Here is a 27,708-nt window from a genome sequence, read left to right on the forward strand (position 1 = left end):
CATTTACAGAAGCAAATGAAATAATTACATTCTGTCATAGCGCAGAGCCGGGCTGTGTTTATTTGGGGCTCACTGCGTTTTTCCACCTCCTTAAATTAGAAGAATTTATATTGTCGTGCTGCTAAACCGGACTCGAGAAGCAAGTCAATCTATATGAACGATCGACAATGACAAGGGAAAATCGAGGGGTGCTACGAGGAAGGGAAATTTTTATAAGGGCATGCGGATAAATGATTTATTAGAACCGTTCATTTACGTTAAGATTCGTATTGAAAAAATAATAAAAAAATAATTATAAAGTACATAAAAGAATCAATAGATGAATAAATATCATGTGAAAATGATAAACGGTCAAAATAGACCGTGTATATGTAACACACTGCGTAGTTGTATTTTCCGTTCCTAGGAGATTGTAGCAAACAACACTCCTTCATCGCAAGAGTCTATCACAAGATCGGAGTCCCCAAGAATCCAGTCTCCCCTGCTTTTAGAACATGAACTCAGTCTCTATCCCTGTTGCAGTTCCCACACGTACGTACCGATCCGAACATGCGTCTCAACTCTCAACACCGGAGGGAACACAACCGTTGACTAATTTACTTCTACGTGTAGAGTTAGCTAAACATTTTTCACGTTGGCTAACAATGAAACCAGCAGGTTCGCCTCTAAATTGCTGCTCGTTTCACAAATGTCGCGGTAGAAATTGGTGGTCTGAATCTGGTATTTCAATTTCATTTTACATTTTTTTCTTTCATCGGCGAAACGATTGAAATTCGTGAAATTTTATTAAAATTTTGGTCGTTTTTTACCCTCCGCTCTGTGGGTCTCGTATGTTAGCGAAAGAAATTCTGGAGCACGAGCACATTGTCAGGCACAGTATGATCTTAGGCCATCATTTTATTACAGCCCACCGGAGGCAGGCAGGCTACCATGATGTCTGAACGCCGGGCATGTCGAGACGCTTTGCTCTGTGCCGGCAGCCGGCGTCCACTACCACAAGCCCGGCAACCCGACGGCGCGCTCACGCATGCTGCTGGCTCCATGCGTCGTGCTCGGGCCATCGTCGGCGCATGGCGAAGGAAGGTGAGCCGGTCGCGGGTCGGCGGCCTCGCTCGGCGCCGGGGCCACGGTACCGATGGACCGCGCCCGCCGCCGGTACTCCTCGTTGTTGGACGACGGCTCAACCACGTCGTCGGCGAACCGCACCTTCTTCTTCCTCCTCCTCCTCCTCGCTCCCCGCGCCTCTGCCCCCTCGCCGATCTTGGCCCTGAGGTCGGCCTCGAGCCGGCGGTGGAGCTGGTACGAGATGAGGATGATGCTCGTCGACACCACGGCCACGGCCACCAGCCCCAGGCAGCTCCCCGCGCCGCCGCTGCTCCGCTCCATCGCAGTCAAGCCGCCGCCCTCCCGCTTCCACCAACGCTTCAACGAGATATATAAATATATATCTCAGAGCTGCTACTCCCGCCTGTCGACCTCTGCTCCAACCATGGGAGGCTCGAGGACGAGGAGACGTGCTCGCGTATTTAAGGGGCAGTAGCCATGGGAGGAAAGGAAGAAAACAGAGGAGGGAGGGAAAGCCGTTTTTAGAAGGAAGAAGACACATGGAAAGCCTGCGTTGCACCTGGTCCATGAGCCTAAGGGGCCATAAAAGGGTTTTGATACATGTGCCTCTTTGCCGCGCCGCTTAGCGGTACCCTAGTTTGCGACCTAAGTTTTGCCGATATGGACACGGGGATCGATGGAGAGTGAGATTGGTTCTATGTCCGCAAGCGCTAGTGTGTGCGAGATGGTGTGCCGAGGTACACGTCAACCCTACCAACCATCGGTTACTGCTTGAAAGGATGTGGGGGAGTATCGATCATATAGCTTTGAGAAGCAATGCCGAACAAATGTGCGAGTAGTTGAGATCTGAAAAGGTAGTTGAGTTTTTGAAGTGTGCACGGCCCAATTTACCGACAACATCATAAGAGTTAACAAAAGATTGATCAAAAGCTATTTTGAGAGGACAAACACGTATTCCTTGCTAAGATCTAAAAAGGTAATTGTGTGTTGCAAAGTTATGACCCGTTGATGATTCACTAGGTGGCTTTGAAGCTTATCTGCATCACTTGTTTCTAGCCGATCTTTCACGTAGACAACATGCAGAGGAACATGCATGCCAACATACCAGCCGCCATTTACCAGAAAAGGTGTGATGAAAAGGTTGATCAAGTAGATTTGTGGGGTATTTGTAGGACTCCTGGTTGAGATCTAAAATGTATACCTTGGAGTTCTTGATGGATTGATATTTCTCTCCATGGTTTCTAGCAATGCTTTTAGACCAACAATATGATCGGTTGCAGTATGGATATCATCGAGGACTGAAGTATGAATGGCTCACCAATAATCAATTCTTAGACAGCAGGTAAAAAAATTATCTAGCATGCCCAATAATTCCCAATAATTCTAATGTCGGATAAATGTGCTCCTAGTGAAGACTTCAAAAGAAAATGCAACATAGGGTGCAAAGTAGTTACGACAGATTATGACGACTCGCTTGATGACTTATGCCTTACTTGTATCTTGGTGACAATCTCCCATGAAACTATCAAACTAGCCATAGAAAAAAAAAATACAGTGAGTCCTCTTTTATTGGTTAGGTTTAAGAAGATCCTACATGATTTTTGTGAACTTTCAAACTGACCATAGACAGAAGAATGACACTGTGCAGTGAGAAGGTGGCACACTTCTATTCCATACGGTTGTGGTCCACATAGACCAAGTCCAGGCAGGTTTTCAGAAACAATAGTGTTGGTATGTTTTTGGGAAGGTGTGTGAGAAAATGTGAAGAATTTGGATGGCGTTGATCATGTGTTTCTCTGGAAGAAGTTGACCATGTGATTTATATATGTTTGTGCCTGTATAAATATGTGTATTGTGTATACTGGTTCTTTTGCCTTGTGGACAGCGTGTTCAATTATTTGTGCACTAATAATAGGTGTTCATTGCTGCCCAAAAATAATATCTAAAAGAAATGACAAATTTATGTCGTCAACTGAACAACGAAGAAGATCATATACTTTATAGTACAAAGATACATGAGGTTAGGTTGGGATTATTCCTCAAAACTCAAGATACACACTTCAAAACGTGGCTAAAAGTCGACACTGGTTAGCAAGTGAGAATTCAGAACATTAATTTCTGTTCTTGTGAGTAATCAAGACAGTTACTAAAAGCAAAGACCGGATATTTCCGCTCTCATACTAGTTTGAAAGCAAGTGAAGCCAATTAAATTCTCATTCCGGCCGGAGACACGCATGATCAAGTTCTTGGTAAACTGATGAATCAAAGTGACGCCACAATACCCCGCAACAAATTCAGAGACAAGGTCAGTCAACAAGAGAAAAAAATGAAGAAATAGTGGTCCGGGTCATCCATATAATATCACAGTTGGGGCATATTTGTTTGGATTTTTGTCTTGCTTCTGAGAAGTCATAAGCTCAAACCTTAAGGTCTTTAGACTTTTGCAAGCTGTGACTTATCTAAAAACATATTTTTAATATAGACAAATTCAGACTTACTTCTAACTTCTCAGACTTCTATAGTGGTAAATACTACTTTTGTTTCTCATAAACAACCGTCAAAAATCAGCAAAATCAGACTATTTATTTTAGCATCTTATTTATGAGAAATATAAGCCAACCTAAACCTAAATAAACAGGGCTAAACAAACGTCATAATTTTAGAACGGGCTTCTCACAAGCCAAAAAGGCAGCACGAGCCACCATTGCAGTAGAAAACTGGCGCGCTGACTACCTAATATTAGGGGACACCAATTCCCAACAAAACCAAACTACTCCCTCTCATCCAAATATAAGTCGTTGACCTGGTGTACAAGGTAGCACTTTAACAAGCAATTTATACGAAAATATGATATTTCAAATAAAATGGATTATTTATTATAAAATATCTTTTTCTGATGAGTTATAGATATAGTAGCCCTAGCCCAGGGCTGGGTGCGCGGGCGGAGGGAAATTTTTGTCTCTCCCACCCCACGCCCACGGCTCTTCTTTTCTTTTCTTTGAAAAAAGTCTATTTTTCGTCTCTCAACTATCGCTACGATTTAATTTTCATTCTTCAACTTCAATACCAGAAACCTTTCGTCCCCAAATATTTAAAACCATCCGGATCCCGTCCCTCAAACTATTTTAGAGTGGTTTTGTACATATAGTATTGCTGACTTGCATCCCGTGTGATCTGACCATGCTGACTTAGCCTCTCTCACATTGGGACCCACCTGCCATCTAGTTTCAGTCGCGAGCCACCGAGGTGAGTTGTCGCTGTTATCCTGGTTCCACCTTCGCCGCTCGTTGTTGCGTCGTCGCTATAAGCCATTGCAGGCCAATAAAGACAACGAGAACATGTTCCACACCTTTCTGTGGATCTATTTTAGCCATCTGTGATGGAGTGCAAGTTAGTCGAAGTCACACATCATCTTCTTCCTCCGCTTCAATAGAAACTGTCGTCATCGCATGCGATGATTCTCGCAGCCCAGCGAGCCAATCCCCGTTCTTTCTTCTCTGTGAGCACCACCTCCCCCTCCCTCACCATCTATTGTGCCCAATTTTAGCTGGACTCAGCCAGTCGTCCCTGACACCAATGCCTTACTTCGGTCGCCACCCCTCTTCGATAGACCATCGATCCGAGACGTCTTTGGTCGATCCACCTTGCATGCACCTTCCTTAGGACCCCGTGGCTTCCCCAATCACCAGTTTCAATCGCGAGCCACCGAGGTGAGCCGTCGTAGTTTTCTTGCTTCCATCGCCGCCACTCGTTGTCGCGTCGTCACTACAAGCCATTATCGGCAAAATCCCATACTGACACCATCACCGTGACCCCTAGGAAGCTGCTCGAACCGCCCGAACCACCAGTTGCCGCCACAACTCGTCGTGGAAGGCTACCCACGACAGCCTCCCCTATTTCGACAAATTAGGCTCATCGTTGCCCGGCTGCCTCGCCGTGACTAGTCGATTGCTCACGTTTGAACCGACTCCAAGCCATCCTGAAACCAACCATGATGGTCGCTTGGTCAGAGGAACTTTGAGGAGGGTTGCCCGCGTGGAGCCCCTTCGCCACCGGGAGCTCACCGCTGCTAGGTTTGCACCACCGCTCCTCGCTACCGCTAACCACTTAGGTAGCCCTTGATGTATGCTTGAGTGTGCGCCTATTTGCCTCAGCTTCGCCCCACCCGAGCAGTTACCCTCTGCCCTGCTTTGGCCACCACCACGATCGTCATAGCGCCACCCTAATCTATTAGCCGTCGCGCTGCTGCCTTGGCTGGGGATTAGGGACCCCAGTCGTCCCTTCTTGGCGCATCACTAATGGTTGTGCTGTGCTATGCTAGTACCCTAGTCGTCAAGGACCATCCATTCAGCGGGTTGTGTTGTGCTATGCTGGTATGACGGATTGCTAGAGAGAGATATAACAAAGGGGCGGCTGACTCAATATGTTCGTGTCATGTGGGATCCAGTTATACATGCTATTTGTGCAAAACTACTCAAAAGTGGGTTGAGAGACGAATTCTAAACGATTTTAAAAGTTTAGGGACTAAAGATTTTTATATTAAAATTAAAGGCCACAGCCATAATTAAGAGATGAAAAATAAACTTTCCCCCCTCTTCTTTACCCTCCCCGCCGCGCCGGCGCCGCCCAACCCCGAGCAAGCGCTTCTCCCTCCGCCTTTTCAAATCCCTCTCTCCATCTCCGTCCCCGCTTCCGGGAGGTCCCGGGCGGCAGGGAGGACGCACGCGGGGCCTCTCCGCCCCGGCTTCAGGTCAGTCAGCGCCGTCCCAGCCCTCGTCAGAAAACGCCCATCACCTCCTCCTCATCGTCGGCTCCCACCCTCATCGCTATCGGCGCCCCCGACCCGCCGCCCGCACAATCCCGCATCGCCCCTGCTCCGCCAATACCCAGCCCGCGGCCCCCGTTTCCTCCTTCCACTGTAGCAGCCTCCCCTTCGCTGCCGTCGCAGGCCGCCCCTCCCCCGCTCCGGCTGGCCGCCGCCGGTCCTGCCGCGGTGGAGGCGGAGCGATCTCTGCCTCACCGCACCGCTGCGGCATCGGTGCTCCATAACGTCTATTGGTGAATGCTGCAATGCACCTTCATCCCTTCCGAATCGATTGGACACGTCATCTGGTTTTAGGGTATTTCTGTGATCCAGGGGCCAGATCCGATGTGCGGGTTTGTCTGTAACGTGTTTTTAAAAAAACTAACTTTGGACTGGATTTACGATGCGTATAACTCACTTTCAACACAAGTTATGACGACAAGGGAATGGCATCCAAGCTTATGTTTTTGTTATGCGATTCTTCAGATGTAGGTTGAGGGAGTGGAAGGTGGTAGGGACAGGTGAGGGAGCAAAAGGAAAGATGCGGAGGTAGAGGACTGGATACTATAATGGCGCAAGCTGCTGTTGAATCTGCTCTGAATGGTGACTCGCTGATTGGGAGGCAGACGGTGGTTCCAAGGATGAAGAGGAAGACACCCTCAGAACTGAGAGTAAGGCCTTGCTTCCCTTGATCTTTAGGTTCAACACTGCTTATTTTATTGTCACTAGGAACGTGCAATTTGATGAAATGCTTTGTGAAATGTAAATGCCATATCTAGAGATTTCCAGAAGAGATGCCCATACCACAACGGAATCTGTCGATAGTCTATGTGAGCTTAAATGTGATAAAAATTTACTATTTAATCAGAACTTCCTTAGTCCATATCCTTGTTGCAATGCCTTCTGAGGTTTTTGCCCCGATGTTAATTAATTAACTTTGTTATTTTGCACTGGCCTTGTTCAAATATTTCATCAATGTACAAGCACATAATGTGTAAACATCTAATTATCTTCATCTTTCTTGGTTATATAGCTGATTCAATGAAAACTTACTGGACTATCACTTTGAATGTATTTTTGGAGAACTATGTTAGATATAAGATATAAGGGGTAAATACATTATGCATTTTTTTGTTGCCATATTTGATTTTTTGATGGCGAGGAATTTTTTATGACAGTCTGTAGAAAAAAACTGACTAAACACTGCTACTTGAACACGTCCTTATGTGAGCATCATATGTTACAGAGTTGCAGATGAACAATGTAAAATGTTCACATCCTGTTGTAACCATCACATACTACATAGGTGCACAGTAACACTAAAAATATTCACATCTTATTTTAAGCGCAATATAGTACAGAGTGCAGATACAGACTGAAAATATGTCAATAATTATTTCTTGAAGGGTGAGCAACTGAAGCGGCGCACCTCTGAAAAGCCAGTGAATGATCAGTTACCCTCTTCTACTGCATTTGATAGGTACCTTTCTTGTAATTAACCTTGGTGATGTTCCTCTTAGAGTCTTATATCCATCGGCCATCCCCCTTCCCTGGGTGGGTGGGGGGGGGGGGGGGAAGGGGGGGTGGACAAAGTTGACAATTATCTTGTGTTGTAGGTCAAGCAACGGACTTCAGAATACAGAGCAACAAAAGATATCCAAATACATCAACAATCGTGTTACGGAGGTGTTCCCTGTGAAAAAACAAAGAAACATTGGAAAGGAAAATGTAAAGGTTAAAATTTGAGATGTTACTCATTTTGATGTATTTATTGATGCTCAATAACTCTTTTAAGACATCATGTTCGATAATTGGTTTGGTCCTAAATTTAATATTTGGCAGGATGCCTTGCAGAATAATGAGAAGGTTCCTAAGTCTGTTGATGCTCTAACAGCTTCAAATTTTGCATCATCTTCACTTCCATGGTAATGACCTGACTCTAGGACTATAGGTGCATTTTTTTTCTACCATGTTCAAGCTCTTTTCTGAACTGTTTATCATTTCAGTGATTATGGTGACTCTGCTAAGTTAGGGTCTTCTGTTCCATCAATGACGGAGGCAGCAAAACCAGGTTTCAAGAAAGTTGAGAAATGCAGTGAAAATGCTTTGCGGAGTGTATCTGACCTTCACGTTGGCGATGAGAAGCAGACTGGTTCTAACAAACTTGATATGGTAATAATCATTCATCTTTTGCAATTTAGTATACATTATCATGTCGGCTAATATTTCTAATGCCTTATGATAGGAAAAAGTACTGAAAGGGTTTGGAGCTCATGATGCTTTTGTGGCTTCTGGGCTCAACGGCCCTAACAGACAAGTTAGTGATGCTGCGATGAAGTCTTCAGACATGTGCCCTTCCAAGATCACCATTCCAGGAAAAAGAGCTCCTTTAGATTTTACCTTGAAGACTAATTTGCAGTTTGTTTCATCATCGTCTGTGAAATGGTGGGTGTGCACTAGCTTCTTTTGCATTTATCTTGTCTTCAGATTTTTCCAGTTCGAAATTGTACTCCTAAGAAATGTCATGTGTCTATTTTGCTTGAATCTATAACATATGATCAATTGGCATTCTGAAAATTATATTTGTCAAATGGTAGATGCTGTACTGGCTTTCTATAACTCCTATTGCTGTAACAGGTGTCACAGGCTCAATACAAGTTCTGGCAGGAGCAGCACCACTGGAGCCATTGTGCAGAGCTGTCGGCGTGGGTGTCAAAATTTAGAGTGCCCAAGGCCTGAGAGAAAAAAGGAATTCTTGTTCTTGAAGGCACTGCAATCATGGGTATATCCACAATCTTTGTTGCCTGCTTCCATCATATCTGCTATGCTCTCATCGACTGCACGAGGAGGTAATCACAAGACCTGAATAAATTATTTTTCTTGTTGTGGATGTTATTCTGTAAAACTGATTTATTCTTCTGCCATGTAGAAAGTGACTTTCTTCTCAAAAGGCATCAGGATTGGGAAGATTCGTTTCAGAATCTTTACTACATGCTCCGGAAGAACATGTTGAATATATTTTATGGTACCTTCTTACTCAGATTTCATGTTCCACTATGTATGTATGCCCGTATGTACAAAAAGATAGCGCAATGTTCTTTTTGTTATGCAAATACCCAGCATTTATCTAGGGTAAGCAGTGAACTGCATTTCTATTTTCTACGTGAGGGGAAGTTGCATTTTCATCAGTAATTCAGTAAACAATATGAATTTCTGACCTTCGTGTGCCTTACACTTTCTTCATAATATGAATGAGAGCACATACTAATACATATTGCTCAAGGCCACCTTCGTCTGCAGTTCCATTTTGTGTGCCTTGGCAGTTCTGAATTTTGTTATTCTATCAGACTATTAATCTATGACCAACCTCATCAACCACACTGAGCATCACTTTGTTATCCTAGTTTATACGACACAATTTGTTGCTCTGTTCATCGGTGGAAGCTGTTTGGAGAAAAAGCAGTCCTGTAATGCCTACTTATCACAATCTACACGTGGCCTACGCTCATTACTACGGAAACATGTGAGTTGCATTCTGTTTTTTTTCTATTTTCAGTACCATTTCAACAGTATTAATTGCATCAAAGTAGTGGAGACAATCCATGCTAAACTAACTTGTTTCTGAGCTTCGTACAAACTTTGAAATCATGTTGTCTGCTAGGTTCATCATTGTAACCATATATGACTTTGCATTGTTGTAGGGTATTTGCTTTTCTATGCCTCTTTGCAATGCTGAAGTGGAGCAGGCTACTGACGATGACCTGATTGAACTTTCAGAAATTCAAAGGCGCAATCTGGGCCAGGTTTAGTTTCCTTCCAATTTTCTCTGGTTTGTTTTAGTGAGTCTGCAGCTATCGACTGGTTGTAAATGATAATCATTGAACTTGCAGGCACTCCATTTAGATGCTTTATCTGATGTTGACAACACCACGCAGTCGCTCCTTTCATTTACTGGCTGTCAGAGTGTTCATGGCTTATATGATGTTTTGTTGAACTACAAGTAGGGTGCTTCTCAATGTTCACTTATCTCATTCTTGTTTCCCTCAAAAGTTTTCTTGTATAATCTGATCTTGTGATTCTTCAGGTCTTTTCTGAATTCTTTATCTGCTGCAGATGTCCCAGTCTTATATTCACCGCAGCCATTTCAAAATGGCTGTCTACATATTCCAGAGGTCATCTTATTTCTGTAGTCTAGTTTTTCTTTTATCCCTGCTATTTTTGTGGTAATCTTGTTTCAGAATGGCTGTCTACATATTCCAGAAGTCATCAAGCGTTTTATGATAAAAAGAACCTTGTTAATTTGGTCCACTATTATAGATGCAAACTGGTGCATGGATAAGCCCTTATCGAATTGGCAACTACTTGAATTTCAAGCTGCTACATTATGCTTTTACTGTTTTGATTCCGGAGTCAAGTGGGCAACTTTGTTATGTTTATTTGCGTTAAAACTGCATTGCATAATTGTAAGGTTTGATTTGAAAATCCGACCATCTGAACTCATGCATTCTGCAGGTGAAATGCAGGGAGATGAGGAAAGCAGATATTGGGCTACTCTCTTCTGGTGGGTTTGACACAGAACTGGGATCAGCTTTTGCTTCTTCCACAGGCAACATCTGCTACAGCATGGAAATAAAGGATGCGGTTCTTCCACCATGGGTGGTTTCTGGAATCTGCTCCGCAATGAGCTCAGACGCGAGCTTCGACTTAACGTATGCAAGATCTCCCGTCGTTGCTTGTTCACCTCTCGTTATGAGCTAAGTTTCCTAGCTATCAAAAAGATGAGCTAAGTCCCCTCCCTGCTTCTCACAGAATCGCTACCGAGCCATCGTCGATGGGCTTGAACGTCGCCCTCAACTCCATGAGCAGAAGCACGCAACCTGAGGCGCCACCCCCCGACAGCTGTGCATCGTTTGGCATCCCTGACGCTGTCCTGGTTCCCTCTTTGCACTCCGCCTCGCTGCGGCGCCTCAGCTACACGGACGGCGAGTACGCCGCGTACACAACCGTGTGAGCTCGAATTCTACTGGCTACTGCCGTCCAGCGGGAAGTAAGCCAGGAAGGGAGGCCGGTTCTGCGCAGGTGCAACAGCGGGAGAAGAAAGGCTTTTGCTATCTGAAAGGCTCGTCACGCAGAACCCGGAGCTTGTGGTTGTTGGTACCTTAGACACTCAGACCCCAGTTGCTGAGTGCTGCATTTTACAAATCTGGCCCTGTATCATCTACAGGGATTTTGTAATTGTGGAGCCTGTATGCCTCGTCGTACAGGACGAAGTTACGTTTGGATGGTAATTTATGGAGCTCTGGTTCTGAAACAAAAAGAACAATACTTGCACCCATTCTTTGGACCTGGTTAATCCTGTTTATATTTTTTTTGGTTTGTTTTTCCTGGCTTAAAATTTGATGAGAGTGAAGGTGCAATGGCACTGTTTCTTTGTTGCTCGAACTTGCCTGGATTGGAAGGTGGCACTACCAGTCAAAGGGCTAAGCAAGTCTCCTGTCCGATTGGCTTGCTTTTTCGACGAGAGACGCAGGAGACAGGAGACAGGACTGACGGCAAGGCAGGGACTTCGGCTTGGGTTCTGCGGACTGGTTTCTTTTGGTTGGTTTGGGTCCAGGTGCAGCCTGTTGCAAACTTTACTTGCTCGATGTGCATGCATTGGCACACGAGATCAACCGGTCCAGTCCAGGTATCATCCTATGTTCTGCAGGAGATGAAAGCATGATCAGGCTGTTGTTGGGTGCTGATCGAGAAATCAAGTTGAAATATGATTTGATTTATATATAATAAGTGATTGATAAGGTTGTTATTTTAGTTTCAATTTGTGAGTTTGCATAAGTTACCTTTGTATTGCAATGATGATCTTGCTAATCAAAGTTTGGAGAGAAAAATTGTAATTGATAATTTTGACGGTGTTCAAGAGAAATGATAGCACCAGATAGTTCGATAATCTAATTATTATTTTACCGGATGATCCAGTGTTTGACGGGTTAAGAGCACCAGAGCTTTTCAACGTAGAATCAGAAAGGAAAGTCTTCATCGGATGGTCTGGTGATGATATGTTACGAGCGTTAGACTATGAGAAATCAAGTTAAAATGTGTCTTAGTTTATATGTGATGAGTGATTGATAAAATTATCGACTTGGTTTTTAGAGTTTTGGATTGCTTGAGCTTGATTTGAGCATTTTGATTATGAAATGTGTTTGCTTGTCTCATGGTGTGCAGGTAAAGGATACAACTTGATGGTCGACGGTGGGTGATCGGAGCTAAGCGGGTGCTTGGTACCAGATGATCAAAGAGGCCAGAAGGAGTCAAGGTGATCCTAGCTATACACGTGGAGGTCAAGCAAAGCATGAAATAGAGGATGAAGACGGCGTGTTGACAAAGTCAAGCGAAAAAGATATCAGTGTAAGTGACAAGGTGGCCTGAGGGATCGAGAGCGAGAGAGACTTGCCAACGGTTAGGATCACAAGACGAAGTACATGTGTCGATATCAGAACCCTTGCTTAAGGTGTAAGTAAGTGACGAGTCACTCTTTGAAAAGTGTGCAGAGGGTTTTACGGTTTGGCATCAAAACTGTGGAAGGATTGGAGGAGTACGTGGCACCATCGTGAACCTTGCGTCGAGGCAAAACTAAGTCATAAATGCGCCATGACCGTCCTTATCTTTGATTTTTGAATCTTTCTTCTCAAGTTCTAAACTTTGTGTGGTGATGAGTTATGGATTGGTTTGTTGTGGAATTTAGTATTCGATTCCAACTATAAGACCAACATTTGATTGGATCTTCAAGTTTGGTTTTTGAATTCTTTGAGTTCTTGTTCTGTTTTAGATGGATCTTTCTGGTTGAGCTTTATGTTTCCGCTGTGTTTTTATGTTTTGTGTTGCGCTTTGTTCTTGAGGTGCGCTGAGTGACAAAATAGGAGAAGATCATCTATTTCGAAAGAAATTTGTTGAGACGCCTATTCACCCCCCTCTAGTCATCATTCTCGATCCTACAAACTATTTTCTGCAGAGAAGAGATTTTCGGTGGAAAAACAGAACCTCACTGGATGGTCCGACGAGTGCTGGAGTGAACACCGGAGGCTTCACTAGACTATTTAACAAAGATGTTGAGAAATGAGGTCCGATGCAATTGTACTTACTGGATGATTTGATGATGGACTTTGTACTCACCGAAGGGTTTCCCAAGAGGTTTTGAGAGAAGGAATCATTATACCCATCGGATAGTCCGGTGGTCAGAGGTGGTACACACCGGAATATTCGATATTCGTGTTTTTCTTTGGACCGTCTTTTTTAACAGGAATTTAATTTGGCCTAACTTGTGATGAAGTTATATATATTTGGAGAAACATGTTTGCTTGTCTAATGTTGTGCAGGTGATGTATACAACTTGACGGTTAACGACGGGACGATCAGAGCCAAGCGGGGAGTTTGGTGCCGGATGATAAGGAGGTCGAGCGGAGTCAAGGGTGATCCTAGCTGTATACATGGAGGTCAAGCAAAGCATGAAAGTAAGGATGGAGATGACATGGTTATAAAGTTAAACGGATGCCGTAGACCGCTTGCATTGTTTAAGCACCATCTATCAATACTGTTGGCTTTAGCATCTTTCGCACAACAATATATTCGGATAATGGACAAATGAGCTGAGTATAATACACCGTATTGACGCTTACCTTGCAGTCCTATGACGTGTAAGAAAAATAAAGGAGAAGTAAGGTGGTAGGGAGCCGGAGGTGTTCAGGACACGCTCGCAGTAACCCCGGTGCCATAGAGGCATATGCAAGTGGGTAGTTTCGGGTATGAGAAAGGTTGTCTCGAGGGCTAAGAGGATAGACCCGGATTGTGTGGGTAAAGTTGTACCTTCTGCAGGGTGTAAGAACAATTCGAATTGCATCGGTTGTAGAGTTTTCGAATTTAGGGATATGTCATGGTATGTCGGGTTTGGTTATTGAGGATTATTGAGTACATGAGATGGTTCTTTTTACATTTATGTGCAGGTTGATGTTGCCGGGTAGATGTGCCTTGAGTTAAGTATATATGCTCACACATAGATGTTAGGTTGCTTATGCATATGAATTTACTTAACCCTGTGGCTTACTCCTTGCTAATGACTCAAATACATAATCCTTATAGTCGGGTTGTTTATATGTGCCTATTATGGATTAAGTCTTGCAATACCTTCGTACTCACGCTGCTCTTTCAAGTTCCGCAGGTGAGGAGGAGCTTGTGTTTGGCTACTTGACATCCACCGATGTACGTGGCGGGAATGAGTAGCGTGCTTTTGGGTGGAGCCTAAGGGCATATGACTTCACATATCTTTTGGTGTTAATAGGTGTTACCTTTCCGCTACGTAGTTTCTCTAACCTTTTGTTGTAAATTGTTATAAATGATGTTACTCTAATGCTTGTAATATAATTTTAATTACTCGCTCTTTTTTAAGCTTTGTTATGATTTTATAGGTTGCAAAGGTATGTGTTTCGATCTTGGGGACAAAACTTGTGCCGAGACTATCGAGATGTCATTCTAGTTAATCATCATAGTCGTGATTAAGCAAATGATCATCATGATGATTAGTTGAAATACTATTTGGACAGTTCCTCACAGAATGTTTGTGATATCAGTAATGAGACTTATTCGAAACCGTGATATTATCTTTCTTTTTTTGCCACGTTTCGAGGGGGAGAATAAAACGGCTCATTAAGGTAGTGATTCTCCACCCTTTAGACCTCTCTAACTCTGACCATTGTATAGTTTGAAGGGGAGCTATTGAGGTTTACGAAATTCCTAAGAAGCACCTAACGATGAGCCTCAGCAGTTCCAGAAGATACCAACTCGTATAAAGAACTTTTGCATAAGTGGCTTAATACCATGAATGATGAATTAAAGTCTGAGCGATAATAGTGAATGAGACTTAGTAGAAACTCTCGACAGAGCCAGAACAATAGGTCGTTAATGGGTCTACAAAACAAAACGTAACTCTAAGAGAAAACATCGAAAGGTTCACAATAATGCTAAAAGAGAAGGGATTGACAATAATAAAGCTCAACTAATTATTCTTTTCGTTTTGGTTCAAATCATAAGTATATTGACAATTGCATTCAAGTAAAATTTAAAATGAGAAAATTCATTATCCTAGTCTTAAGAAGGATCTCAGTGAAGCTTTTACGTTCTTTATATTAATGTTCATTGAGATATGTCCAAAGGCATACATGGATAGAGTGATAAAAAAATATAATATGTATAAGTGTTCAACCTTGCCTGCTCCTACTGTTAAGGGCAATAAGTTTGAAAATTTTTGATATGCGATGTCCGATGAACTATTATAAAACTGATCAGATGAAGTCGGTTCCTTATGCTTCAGCTATCAGAAGCATTATGAACATGTTCTGTTTTTAGTTTTCATAATTGGGATACTTGGAAGATATCAGTCAAATTTATAATTGAATTACTAGAAAGTCGTTAAGAAAGTCCTTCGCTATTCATAAAGCACTAAGCACTACATACTCATGTTTAAAAATCTATTTGCAAGATGTGTGGATATTAAAGAAATCTATTATATGTTTTATTCTCACCCTCGCTAGAGGAGCTATCTCATAGAAAAACTCTGTCGGAGGGTGAACTCCTATCGCAGGGATCCCGAGAGACCCCTTTTTAGAGATTCGGCCGGGGGGATGATCCTGAATAAGTTCGTCGGAGAAATAAATGGAAGCGGAAATAAATGCGACGGCCGGTGGTGGGGGAGGATCGACCTAGTGCAAAGGGAAGTAAATGCACCAGAGTTTAGACAGGTTCGGGCCGCACAGGGGCGTAATACCCTACTCATGTATGGATGCAATGACTTTCCCTGAGGGGGATCCCTCCAGGAATATGTCTGGTTACAAGAGTATATTGTCTAACTAAGAGCTTGAGGCTCCTTGTTCTAGCTCTACTCAGGCTTGCTTGCAGTGTTCTTCGTCTAAGTGTGGCACGGCCGATTGCTTGGGCTTGTTCTCTCTTTCGATGCTTCGAGTTGATCTTTTTCCGATGATGTCTGATTCTTCGATGTCCTCCTCTTTCTGTATGCCCCTCCTTTTATGCACTCGCTGGCCACGACATACCCCGAACGGGAAAGAAGGGGCACAAGTTCCAAGACGCCACGACTGAGAAAGACGTCATCATTTCCTCTAAGCGAAGTGACAGGGGCGGTGGAAAAACGCGGCGCACGTCCGGTCACTCGTCACTGTGGACGCCCTGGCGCCGGCGCCGTTGAGAGGGCCCACCTAGCAGCCACAGAGGCACCCGGTGCGCCCACCCTGTCTTGTTCCTCTGCCACGGCAGGGTGGCAGGCGGAACGCCTTGATCCTGGCAACGTTATCTCGAGATACACCGGATGATACGGGACGGGACCTGTGCAATTAATGGCCCCACGCTTCTCTGTCAAAGCATGGCAGGGACTGACACTGCGGCGGGAGCAGTTGGGGATACCAGGATGTCAGGCCGCGCACGCCCATTAAATGTGGCCTCGGACCTCTGACTGGTTGACACCTCGTCGGCGGGCCCCTCGGGGGCCCTTCTGGGTCGTCGGGGCACCGAGTGCTCGGGGGTACTGTTCACCTCTCCGAGCACTCTCTCCCGAGCACCTTCGGGGAACCAAGTGCTCGGGGGCCGCCACGTGCAACCCCGGGCACTCTCTCCCGAGCACTTAGCTCTTCTGATCATCGGGGGACTAAGGTGCTCGGACTCTACGGGTCATTGGGGAAAATGGGGTGCTCGGGGACCAGAGGCTGTGGCCCCGAGCACCTTCTCCCGGAACTTAGATTTTCCTCATCCCGCAGGAAGGACCTTGCAGGATGGTGACACGTGGCGGACGGCTGGCCTGGCCTCGGGACTCAGGGATCCCCGGTTCCTGATACATCGACAAACTCCAACAGACACTTACGGTATTGTCAACGATGCAAGCTAAATTTGTAGCATGTTATGAGGCTACCGAGCAGGTTGTATGGCTAAAGAATTTATATTATCCTAGAATCAAGAATGTAAGACAATATTATGAAACCACTTATGCAATTTTTTAAATCATGTGGTATTACTAAACACATCGACATTAAGTAATATATTGTGAAAATAGAATTTAAAATCGAACCAACAATCTCAAGCATATTAATACTGAATTAATGCTTGCAATTTCGCTCACTAAAGACTTATCATCCCATATTTTTCATGATTATGTTACTGACATGAGATTATTGGAAAACCTGTGATTCTGAATAAGATGAATATGAAACAAACCAACTCTCATTAAATATAATGAATATCTATTTTAAGATGAGATAATATGCTATAGGTTATTGGGTTTCAGTTGTATTTCATTAATTGTTGTAACGCTTTGATTTGATGTGTTGTTTTATCAAGAATAGACTCATGATATTAGTCTTACTATCAATGAGAGAATATTAGTATTTTGATCTCAGCTTCCTCGTGAGCCAACCAGGGACCGAGTCATAAAAGGAAGCATGTCACACTTATGCACTTTGATTGGGGCACGATCAATCTCAGCTGATTGCGGTCCTATCCCACACGACGACTATAAAACAGGACGAAGGGTTTTACGTTGAGGGTGACCAATCTCACACTGAAGGAATTACATCACGTTGGTGATCGGCTGCGAGCAAACATCAAGACTTAATAGTATCTCCGAACTCAGATTTGATCAAACACTTCTGCGCTAATGTTTTAGTGCTGTTTAATTACCTGGGGCTAATCATCTTGATGTCTGTATTAAAGATTAAGACGTAACACGCTTCTCCTCACGCGGGTCTCGCAGAGTCGGCGACGAGCGCGTTCCTGCAGAAGCTGGACCGGCTGGCGGAGGCGGCGGGCGCCGACCTGCAGCGCCTCGAGTCCATGGCGTTCGGCGCCGTCTCCTTGGAGGAGCTCCTCGGCCACTTCGGCGAGGCGCTCAGCGTCTACGTGCGCCAGGCCAGCGCCATCGAGGCCCGCCTCGCCTCCTTCGGCTACGAGCCCCCTGGTAACAGCGTGAATCCTGTCACTTCATTTCGTCCTCCAAGCTCCGCGGCGTTTGTTTCGTTCGGTTGAGAACCGCTGCTGGTGCGCGCAGAGGTCGAGCCTGATGTTGATGCGGAGGTGGAAGACGGAGCCGTGGGGGAGCCTGGGAATAGCTGCTTCGGTGAGTCGAGTTCAGTGCTGAGGGCGGCTCGAAGACGACGACGCACTGTATCCTTCTCGATGGGTTTGATTTTGTTTCACATATGATCGAACATTTGACCTGATTAAGGTAGTAGATGCTTCATTTTGGCTCCAAATGGAGACATTAGGTAATGATGCACTGATGCTTGTGTCTTCAGAAGTTTGGGAAGCTCTTTGTTTCAACTAGGAAGTAGGAACTGTATGGATCATTGCTGAGACCTGAGATAACTTTTCTCTCGTCTTGTCAAAAGTCAGTCACGAGCTGCTACTCTTAATCACTTGTGTATTGCGTTCTTCCTTGACTACTAATAAGTTTTCGGATGCTTGTCTAGCTACTCTTTCTTATGAAGGTATGCAACACATTATTTTTGCTGCTTCAACTCGTTAAGTCGCATTATTTATTTAGCATTAGTATTTCTTGCTGGCTGCTCATTTTTGTGTTGAATAATGATAATTTGTTGGGATTTTGCAGCCACAGATTTTGCTGGAAGCCCGAAGAAGCTCTACAAAAAACCTGAAAGGTAACTGAAGGAATTACATACATATCTGATATATATATTGATATCCGCTTTATCGGTTTCCCCACTTTTCTTTTTTTACTTATAGTGTTTCTACACTTATTTTAATCTTATCTTAAAAGTGACCTATTTGTTCAATGCTCTATACTGTTCAGTGCTGATGAGGGCCAAAAAATTGTGAAGGATGCTGAATTCATACCTCCCCGAAAAGAAACAAATGGTCAAGGTGATCAGCAAGAACGTCTGGATGTTTCAAAGATTGGTTAATTATCGCTCATTCTGGTTTTTTTTTTTTTGGCTGTTGACTCTATGAAGTTAATGCTTTCCAAGGAATGATAAGGGCATCGAAGGAGTACGAGCAACTTCCTCCTTACATGAAGACTCTAGCATCATGGGAGGTCTGGATTTCCTTAACTACTTTGGAGTTGGGAATTCTTCCCATAGTACTTTTTTGCAGTCGCAAACTACAGCATGTAGTCCTTGAATGTAGTAGATTACTTTACCCTTGAAGAGAATCACTCGAAGAAAAATATCTGCAACCCCTTCGTTTCCTTTTTCTGTAGTTGCTTGTTTCTGTAATTGCATTCTTGATCATCAGTCGACCTGTGGTGTCATGGTTCATGAGCCATGATGCTAGCTGTGTTGTCTTAGTCATGTTACATCAAAGCAATTTATTGTATTGCTTACTTTTGTGCCTTTTCCTTGCATCAGGAATTGCAGGAGGCAGTTTCCAAATTAAATTCATACTTCGGTGCTGACAAAACTCAGGGAAGCGCTGCATTGAACCAAGATGATGTCGGAGCAATTGGGTTGGGTATGTGCAGTTACTGCTCTTAGGCTGTAATTTGAAAATGTCAAAATGTTATATCACGCCAAACAAAATCTTTTGTTGGATTACTGTTCCATTGCTCATGCTCTTGATGAACTTCTGCTGCAGAATGTAGCTAATATTTTGCGGTGTTTCCTTCTGCTTTTGTTCCTTGTAGGTCGCAAAGGAAGATCCTGCCTGCTTATCCTGCTGCGGCTGAATCAATTAACTATGGAAACAGTAGATGGATCTATCTTTTACATCCTACGTAAGATTGACTCCTAGGTAAATTTTCAGAAAACCTGGGTGAAACAGAAGGGGATAATTTTTCAGAGAACCTGGAGTAAACAGAAGTGGAAGACTCCCAAACAAGTTTTCCGCAAACCGGTACAAGCAGGGTGCATCGAATCTGGATAGCTGATATAGCCTGATACTACTCTGCTGTACTGTAATGAAGTTTTTCTTTTTCGTGTGCTGTGATGTAGCTAGTCTGGTGAAAAAATTGTTGTTTGTTTGATGTATACTAACTAGGAGTTGGAAAAGCGATGTGATTTCTCAAGCAGATCTTGTGCTCATGCCATGTTGACCCAACATGCTTGCTTGTATGACAAAAACAGAATGATTATGATGTGGAGTTTCCTCAAACAAGACCACACTTGGTACTTTCCACTCTGGTATAAAACGTGTTTGAGGCTTTGAGCACATTATACAACTTTACACTCATGCCTGCTTGGATAGGGATGAGGATACAAATCCTTAAACTTAGTATAATTTTGCACTAAATACTAAAAAAAATCCTACAGCAATTCCTTCCTCTAAACACCCTCGTAATAGTCCCATCTATAATCTATGTAGTATTTACATTCCTCAGACTGAGGCACACAAATAGCCTTGCAATTCAATACACACATGCATTTTAAAAAATGATACATGAATTTAACTCTTTAAATCCGTGCCTTCCACGCACTGATGCAGCGGCGTGAATCCGCTCATGTCAGGGTCCTCAAGGTTCTGTGAAATGGACCATGGAGCATATAATAGCTCAAGCTAGTCTTCAACAATGTCTCACTCCATGCCTCCTTAGGCCACAAACCCAGAAGATGACGAAGACCCGTAAATCTCGTTCGCCTGTGCCACTGGGACGTACACGACGTCCGTCAATGAGCTATGGGAGCGACCATAGAAAATGTATACGAACACCCCCATCACCAGCCACACCCCAACTCGCATCCATGTCCCGCCACTGAAGAACACAATTGAAAATCGAAATGGTTCAGACATGTGCAAGTTTCAGCTCTGAATATGCTGTCGAAAAGTAGGTGTATCAATCGTCAGATCAGTGGATCAGGCACTCACCCCAGATTTATCAACAAGTATGTGTTTATGAGGATACACATCACCGGCAGCAATGGGACGAATGGGCAGATGAATCCTGCAGCAGAAGCAACAGCAAGATGTGTAATGCCAAGTAAATTCACCAATAGGATCTAGTATAGAGTCACAGAAGCATGCCATGACGCGAGTACCTCCAGAATGACCAAATGAGTGCCTTCCGTCGTCTTGATCAATCCAGCAGAGCACCCCCAGACCAACCAGGAGGAGCAGGCCACCAAAGACGCAGATGAAGCATTGCACCAAGCTGATATGGCATGTGAGAGATACATATGTTAGCGTGATGAGTGTTATGCAGATGCACAAAAGTTCACCATGGGAGGGACGTGTGCGGTGTGCTCTGGCATACCAAATTACACGCCTTTTGTACTTACAAGGGCAAGAATGTCGCAGAAGCTGAGGATGTGAGGACCAGCACCCCTACGCAGATAGATGCAATGCTGCAAGCAGCAGTCCTGCGCCGCTTTGTCTCATTCAACTTGCCTATATAATTATCAGATAAATTTACTGTTACCTTAACTGAAATGCACCTATTTAGAAATTTAGAAGATATTAAGTTGACATACAATGGCCCAGACATACTTGCATATAGCTGCTTCTCAATAAGGGGGTCCTTAATTGATTCTAGTACAATCACATCACTTATTTCAGATGCCCCCTGTTCGTGATTCTCATCTCCAAGAGAACCCCTCACCTTTTCCTCATCATTTTCTTGGCTCAAACGGAATGATGCTTGCAGGGAAGATGGCAAGGGTACCTCATCTGGAGGAACGTACCTGAGAATCAAGATGGATACAGCAACTATAGTGAACGCGAGGAGTGTGCCTACACTGACCTGCAACCAAAAAACAATCTTTTTAGCTCCAAGCTATATTCTTTAATAATGGTCACATGCACACAGTTACGAAGGTTCACTAATTAAATCTCATCTTGAGCCAAAGCCCTTAAAAAGATCACAAAGTAACACATTTCTAGTGGCTCCTAAATCCTTACCATTCCTGCCAGTTGAGAGACATCCATGAAGAAAGCCAGAGCAGCTGCACCGATGCCGGTGACAATGGTGCTTTTGACAGGGACTTGTGTCTTCTTGTTGACATCACAGAAGAAGGATGGTAACAAGCCATCTCGTGCCATGGCCATCAATATTCTTGGCTGTGAGGAAAATATCAAAGGAGAACTTTACATATCTACAACAGCATAAGATTAAAGTTCTATTATGCATATGTCAGCTGAGAGAACAGATAAACCAGAACTGTGAATATCTATCTAGATGATGTCTGGTTTTCCTCACATGTTATTCAGAAAGAATGCAGAATACAAGTAACACAATAGAGGGTAGGTAGACAATTTTATCCAGCTTTAACAGTCATGGAACATAAAAAGCAATCAAGTTTTTGCGGTTGTTGAAAATTGTTTCAGCTTAAACTGCCCATTTGACTAAAGCTCCATCTGATTCATAAGGCCAATGTGTCTACATAGTCATGTAAAACATGTTAAATCACTTGGCTCGTTTTCATAGAGAGGAATTAGTGAAGTTAGTCATATACTGATAAAATAACTGTATACCTGTGGTAGTATTGATCCCATCAAAGTTGAGCAGAGAGCAAGAACAGCACCAGTTGTTACAAGATACCTAAAATAAGATAAGCACAGGAACAGTCTCAGTGGGAAGCACACTAGATCAGCTATGGTGAAATGGGACTATGTGAGGAGTCCTTACATTGCCCAATGCATCCCATGTTTTGCAAAGGCGGATGAAATAGGGGTATCTGGGTCCATAGCAAAATATGGTACCAGGCCAACAATAACAACTGAAACCAACATGTACAAGGAACAGCAAATTGACAACGCTGTTCCTATTCCCAATGGCAGATCTCGCTGTGGATTTTTCACCTGAAGTTAACATGAAAGAATTAGGTTTTTTAGTAATGCCAATGACCCAGCAGATAAGAGGGGCCAAGTTAATTAGGAAAATAGGACCTATCCTTACCTCCTCAGCAGTGCTAGCAACTGAATCGAAACCTATGTAGGCAAAGAAAACAGTTGCTGACCCAGCAAGCATTCCATTCACCCCATACGGGAAAAATCTGGAAAAGAGAAAAAGAAAAGAAAGAGTAAGTGCAGAGCAGTGCTTGCGTGCTTGACAAAGAAAATAAAAGCACCAGACTCTTTTGCATTACCCGCCAGCGACCTTATAACCAACCCATCCTGTTTGGAAGCCAATGTAACTACCAGCTATAATAACAAATAGCATCACAAAGCAATTGAGGACTGTCACGACTCCTTGTACAAATGAGCTCTGTGAAAAAAGATCAAAGAGAGAAAAGATTACATGGCTACATGCCATACTACTTGAGAAAGGAACAAGGAAGATGTTACTGCATTGGAGAAGCCAGCAACCTCTTTTATCCCAACGCACAGCAGACCAGTGACAACGAAAACCAGGAAAGCAGCACAAGGATCAACAATAACATCAAGCCATGGGATCTCATGGCGTGCTAAAATCCATGGCAAACTATCTGGTCCTCCAAAAAATAAGGCCTGGAAACAAAGAGTGTTCTTTTAGAGTTTGTAAGGAGAGATGCGGAAATTCAACTATGATCAATATGCTGCATGAATAACCAAGATAACAGGGGAAATCCCACTTACAAGATTGGGAGATATGCCACGGGCAACAGCTGATCCACCAATTGTATATTCCAATATCAAAGCCCAACCAATCAACCATGCAACTCTGGATCATGAAACATTGAATAGCGTGAGAACGAAACTCAAGAGCACAAGACATGCTCTACATATACAATGTTCACTCCATCATATCAGTAAATTACCCTTCGCCAACGCAGATGTATGAATAATGGTAGGCACTTCCTGCAGAAGGGCAACGACTGGCAAGCTCCGCATAACAGAATGCTGAAAGTGCAGCTGCTACTCCAGCTATCAGAAATGAGAGTGTCAATGCTGGCCCAGAATGCTCCCGAGCAACTGTACCCACAAGAACATACACCCCAGCTCCAATCGTCGAGCCAACACCTGATAAATAACACAAAGGTATTTTACATGAGCAATAATTCACAAGCCATCTGTATAAGCTCTACAAAACGTGGAAAACACTGTCTGAACTTGAGAAGCCTGTAAACATTGCTACACCAAGACATGCCTGTGATATTTTTAATTAATGAACTAAATGATTTACAAATTTAGCATCTGGCGTGCATGTACAATGTGCATTTACATCATGGAGGTAGCAAGGTTTAGGAATTGGAACACTAAGGGGCCACCCACCCACCTTACCCACAGACCCAACAACAACAAAACATTAGCGCAGCAAGAACTAGACAAGAGCACAGTACACACTTCAGACACCTCTCAACCCTTATAGAAAATTAAGAAACAAACGATACTAGGTTTACAAATTGAGGTTGCGAATCACGGCATGCACATGAGCCAAAACCTTCTTTTCTAATTGAAATCTCATCCTCTCTAGCTCATCAACTATCAACAGCTTCAGGATTTAGCAAATCCAAGTCTGAAACTTTACATACAAATCACAGCGCATAAGACAAACTTACTTAACTATAGAAACTGTAATTGCAGTTAGCTCACCACCAATTCACTTATTCACAAAGAACCAACAGATTCCAACGCAGAGGCTGCAGCTTCAGCCTTGAACACCAGGATACAAGCAAAAAAGCACAGCAAAGCTCGCACCTTTCCGACATAATCCCCCCCGAAATCCACCAAATCAACCAAACAACGCTCAGAACAGAAAAAAAGACCAAGAGCTCAGAGAGACTCCCGGACCGATGGCGACGAGCTGGGTGATGGAGAGCTCCTTGCGAAGCTGGTGCCCGCCGGCGGCGCGCAACCGTTCGGAGTCCACCTGCTTCCGCCGCATGAGCGCCCGGACTCCGCCGCCCATCCCGGCGGCCGCCTCCTCCAACCCCATCGATTCACGCGCGTGATCCCAGAAACACCAGCAAAAATGCGCGATTTTCGCACAGGCAGGGGGTGCTTTGGCGGGGGGGGGGGGGGGGGGGGATCGAGCTAAGCGAGAGCTAGCTGCTGGACAGCTGCTGCTCCCTCCCGCCGCCGCCTCCTCCTCCTCCTTTCCTTGCTGGTTGAGCTTGAGCCAGAGGAATCTTGGAGGGGAGTCTTATATGGCGTGCCGGTGCTGTCTTAACATGGGCGCAGAGGATCAGGTCGGATTAGAAAACTCGGAACTGTTAATTTTTGTGGCTTTGATAGCTCGGCAAATGGTAGGTTGTGTGTCTAATTAGGATGCTAATGAGGTGTATTAGTAAACACAAATTCTGATTAGTCATAGTAAAATACATGTACAATGGTAGACTAGAGACCAAAGTCACGCGCATTGTTAATTTGTATTTCAAATTAGATATAAAACGCACATGCCATGATTTAGATCTAATTTGAAAAGCAGAAACTTCTCTTGTTTATGAAAGAACTAAACTGTTGGAGGATTAATTTCTGTCGCAGGGATCCCGAGAGACTCCTTTTTAGAGATTCGGCCGGGGGATGATCCTGAATAAATTCGTCGGAGAAATAAATGGAAGTGAATGTAAATGCAACGGCCGGTGGTGGGGAATGATGACCTAGTGCAAGAAGAAGTAAATGCACCGGAATTTAGACAGGTTCGGGCCGCATAGGGGCGTAATACCTTACTCCTGTATGGATGCAATAACTGTCCTGAGGAAGTCCCTCAAGGATGTTGCTGGTTACAAGAACACTGGCCTAACTAAGAGCTTCAGGCTCCTTGTTCTTCGACAGGGACTGTGCCTTGTGCCTTGTGTCGGTTCTTGGTTCTTGGGTGCTTGCGATCTCTTGTTTACTTATTCGATTGCTTGGATTGGTCCCTTCTCTTCTGTGCCGCCGGCTCTTTTAAGTACCTGCCGGCCGAGTCATGCCCCGAACGGGAAGGAGGGGGGCACAAGTTCCAAGACGCCATGACTGGGAAAGACGTCATCATTTCTTCTGGATGAAGTGATCGGGGTGGAAAAAACGCCGCACGCCCGGTCACCTGTCACCATAAATGCCCTGGCAACGGGCGCCGTGGAGAGGGCTCACCGGGCAGCCTCAGAGCAGCCCGGCGTGCCCGCCCTGTCTTGTTCCTCTGCCACAGCAGGGCGGCAGACGGAACACCTTGATCCTCGCGATGTTATCCCGAGACAAGCCGGATGATACGGGACGGGACCCGTGCAATTAATGACCACACGCCTCTCTGCCAAAACATAGAAGGAACTGACGCTGCGGCGGGAGCAGTTGGATGTGTCAGGCCACGCACGCTCATTAAATGCGGCCTCGGACCTCTGACAGGTGGACACCTTATCGACAGGCCCCTCGGGGGCCTCTCTGAGTCGTCGGGGTACTAAGTGCTCGGGGGTACTGCTCACGTCCCCGGACACTCTCTCTCGAGAATGTCTAGCTTTGTCTTCGGGGTGCCGGGTGCTCGGGGGTACTGTTCACCTCCCCGAGCACTCTTGCATGAACCTTCGGGGAACCGGATGCTCGGGGGCTGCCACGTACAGCCCCGAGCACTCTCTCCCAAGCACTCTTTGTATGGATCATCGGGGAACCGAGTGCCCGGGGGCCGTCGCCCATAGCCCCGAACACTCTCTCCCGGAACTCAACCCTTCTGATCATCGGGGGACTAGGGTGCTTGGGGTGACCAGACACCTCCCCGAGCACTTTCTTCCCGGTACTTAGACTCCGTGGATCATCGGGGAACTGGGGTGCTCGGGAACCACTGATTGTGACCCCGAGCACCTTCTCTCGGGACTTGAGCTTTTCTCACCCCTCAGGAGGGACCTCGTGGAATGGCGCCATGTGGCGGATGGCTGGCCGGGCCTCGGGACTCAGGGACCCCCGGTTCCTGATACACTGACATAAACTATTTTATTTGAAGTTCTTGTTGGACTACTAGGTATTATTCTTATATAAAATGACAGTGTTTCGGTCTTGAGTTAGAAAAAAGGTTAATTAGATGGGTACCATTATAAATTTGTATGAATTAAAAAATATCACTATAAATTAGGTATTAGTAAGCATATCACTACAAATTTGGTTCTACTATACTAATACCATTTTTTTAAGCTGGAGACACCTTCCAACACCTACGTATTTCCATATGTTCCAATATGCCCCTATCCCCTCTCCTTTCGACCAAAAATTTGAGCTACGACGAGCAGGGGCCATTAATTGTGGCGGGCAACGGTCGAAAATTCCTCAACCACAATCATAGCCTTTTTGGTGGCCGTCATGCCCCATGAGTCCGCCCCATTGAGGGACTCCTTCAGGCCCAACCCCACCAGGGGCTTCTTCAACATCCTCACACCTCCATCGTAGCCCTCCTCCTCCTCGGTCACGAGCAAGCCTAAGCCTAGGCGCTGGCGCCAAATCCTCGAGCGACACCGCGCTAGGGAGGCTAAGTTCTCTGCGCTTGCCTCCACCACACGCCTCGTCACCGTCCCTGGCACCGTCCGACGTGTTGGCGGTGGCCGCGCCTGAGCTCCCTCTGGTCAGCCCGCGTGTGTCGTCGCTCCTCTAGTATTGGCGGGAGATCAAGGCGGTGGGTCCCACCACACCGTACACCTACAGGGGCGACCCGGTATAGCGAAAATGACCCTATTAAGTCATGATTGTGATTTTAGTGATTAATGACAATATAGTCATTGGGACTAACATGTTTTTCAAGAATATATGTTAGTAGGTCTCATGGATGAAATACATGAAGAAGCCACCGAAACCGGGATAAAGTTTGGTTGAATTGAAAAAAGTCCTACGAGAAATGACTACACCGGATGGTCCGGTGCTCCAGGTATTTGCACTCACCGGAGCATCTCTGTCAAAGAGGGACAGATGCATGAAAGCCTCACCGGATAGTCCAGTGGAAGCAAGACAACACCGGATAATGAATA

General features: G+C 44.7%; 4 protein-coding genes across 9 annotated transcripts; 2 read left to right on the plus strand and 2 right to left on the minus strand.

Moving 5' to 3' along the window:
• Positions 1 to 872: 872 nt before the first annotated feature.
• LOC133906744 (uncharacterized) lies at positions 873 to 1,478 on the minus strand. Its single transcript, XM_062348729.1, has one exon. It carries the CDS (start codon positions 1,384 to 1,386, stop codon positions 991 to 993), a length of 396 nt encoding a protein of 131 aa, XP_062204713.1. The 5' UTR covers positions 1,387 to 1,478; the 3' UTR covers positions 873 to 990.
• Positions 1,479 to 5,648: 4,170 nt separating this feature from the next.
• Positions 5,649 to 11,200, plus strand: LOC133906360 (uncharacterized). Of its 6 annotated transcripts, none has more exons than XM_062348237.1 (15): positions 5,649 to 6,216; positions 6,356 to 6,540; positions 7,276 to 7,349; positions 7,486 to 7,603; positions 7,712 to 7,794; positions 7,876 to 8,041; positions 8,115 to 8,314; positions 8,507 to 8,718; positions 8,799 to 8,894; positions 9,274 to 9,392; positions 9,571 to 9,672; positions 9,760 to 9,869; positions 9,954 to 10,041; positions 10,382 to 10,578; positions 10,679 to 11,200. In XM_062348237.1, exons 2-15 carry the CDS (start codon positions 6,439 to 6,441, stop codon positions 10,878 to 10,880), a joined length of 1,869 nt encoding a protein of 622 aa, XP_062204221.1. In that variant the 5' UTR covers positions 5,649 to 6,216; positions 6,356 to 6,438; the 3' UTR covers positions 10,881 to 11,200. The 6 variants fall into 6 exon arrangements, with proteins under 6 accessions (XP_062204221.1, XP_062204220.1, XP_062204219.1 ...); XM_062348236.1 differs by having other exon boundaries at positions 5,649 to 6,123; XM_062348235.1 differs by having other exon boundaries at positions 5,649 to 5,815.
• Positions 11,201 to 17,647: 6,447 nt separating this feature from the next.
• Positions 17,648 to 19,943, plus strand: LOC133906078 (uncharacterized; the record flags this gene model as incomplete). Its single annotated transcript, XM_062347857.1, has 8 exons — positions 17,648 to 17,876; positions 17,967 to 18,082; positions 18,369 to 18,405; positions 18,528 to 18,576; positions 18,729 to 18,799; positions 18,889 to 18,971; positions 19,285 to 19,387; positions 19,560 to 19,943. Coding segments are annotated over 8 exons (795 nt in total), but the record flags the coding sequence as incomplete, so codon positions are not given.
• Positions 19,944 to 20,011: 68 nt separating this feature from the next.
• Positions 20,012 to 24,920, minus strand: LOC133905892 (cationic amino acid transporter 3, mitochondrial-like). Its single transcript, XM_062347683.1, has 14 exons — positions 24,578 to 24,920; positions 23,605 to 23,806; positions 23,423 to 23,507; positions 23,174 to 23,314; positions 22,954 to 23,072; positions 22,764 to 22,860; positions 22,494 to 22,666; positions 22,340 to 22,406; positions 21,767 to 21,925; positions 21,356 to 21,608; positions 21,148 to 21,256; positions 20,908 to 21,020; positions 20,738 to 20,813; positions 20,012 to 20,624 (listed from the first exon to the last, which is right to left on the minus strand). The coding sequence occupies exons 1-14, from the start codon at positions 24,720 to 24,722 to the stop codon at positions 20,462 to 20,464; spliced, it is 1,902 nt and encodes a 633-aa protein (XP_062203667.1). The 5' UTR covers positions 24,723 to 24,920; the 3' UTR covers positions 20,012 to 20,461.
• Between the last annotated feature and the right edge of the window lie 2,788 nt (positions 24,921 to 27,708).

The sequence above is a fragment of the Phragmites australis genome, chromosome 23, assembly GCF_958298935.1.
Source record: "Phragmites australis chromosome 23, lpPhrAust1.1, whole genome shotgun sequence".
NCBI lineage: Eukaryota > Viridiplantae > Streptophyta > Magnoliopsida > Poales > Poaceae > Phragmites > Phragmites australis.

What these genes read in the sequence shown, in the direction of transcription:
- LOC133905892 (XM_062347683.1), bottom strand. Translation starts at nt 24,722, where the DNA reads ATGGGGTTGGAGGAGGCGGCCGCCGGGATGGGCGGCGGAGTCCGGGCG. An exon ending in TGGGATCAATACTACCACAG is followed by an intron (nt 21,926 to 22,339) that starts GTATACAGTTAT and finishes TTTTCCTCACAG; the next exon opens with CCAAGAATATTGATGGCCAT. An exon ending in TGAGAAGCAGCTATATGCAA is followed by an intron (nt 21,257 to 21,355) that starts GTATGTCTGGGC and finishes ATAATTATATAG; the next exon opens with GCAAGTTGAATGAGACAAAG.
- LOC133906360 (XM_062348237.1), top strand. Translation starts at nt 6,439, where the DNA reads ATGGCGCAAGCTGCTGTTGAATCTGCTCTGAATGGTGACTCGCTGATT. An exon ending in AGACACCCTCAGAACTGAGA is followed by an intron (nt 6,541 to 7,275) that starts GTAAGGCCTTGC and finishes TATTTCTTGAAG; the next exon opens with GGTGAGCAACTGAAGCGGCG. An exon ending in TCTTCTACTGCATTTGATAG is followed by an intron (nt 7,350 to 7,485) that starts GTACCTTTCTTG and finishes CTTGTGTTGTAG; the next exon opens with GTCAAGCAACGGACTTCAGA.
- LOC133906744 (XM_062348729.1), bottom strand. Translation starts at nt 1,386, where the DNA reads ATGGAGCGGAGCAGCGGCGGCGCGGGGAGCTGCCTGGGGCTGGTGGCC.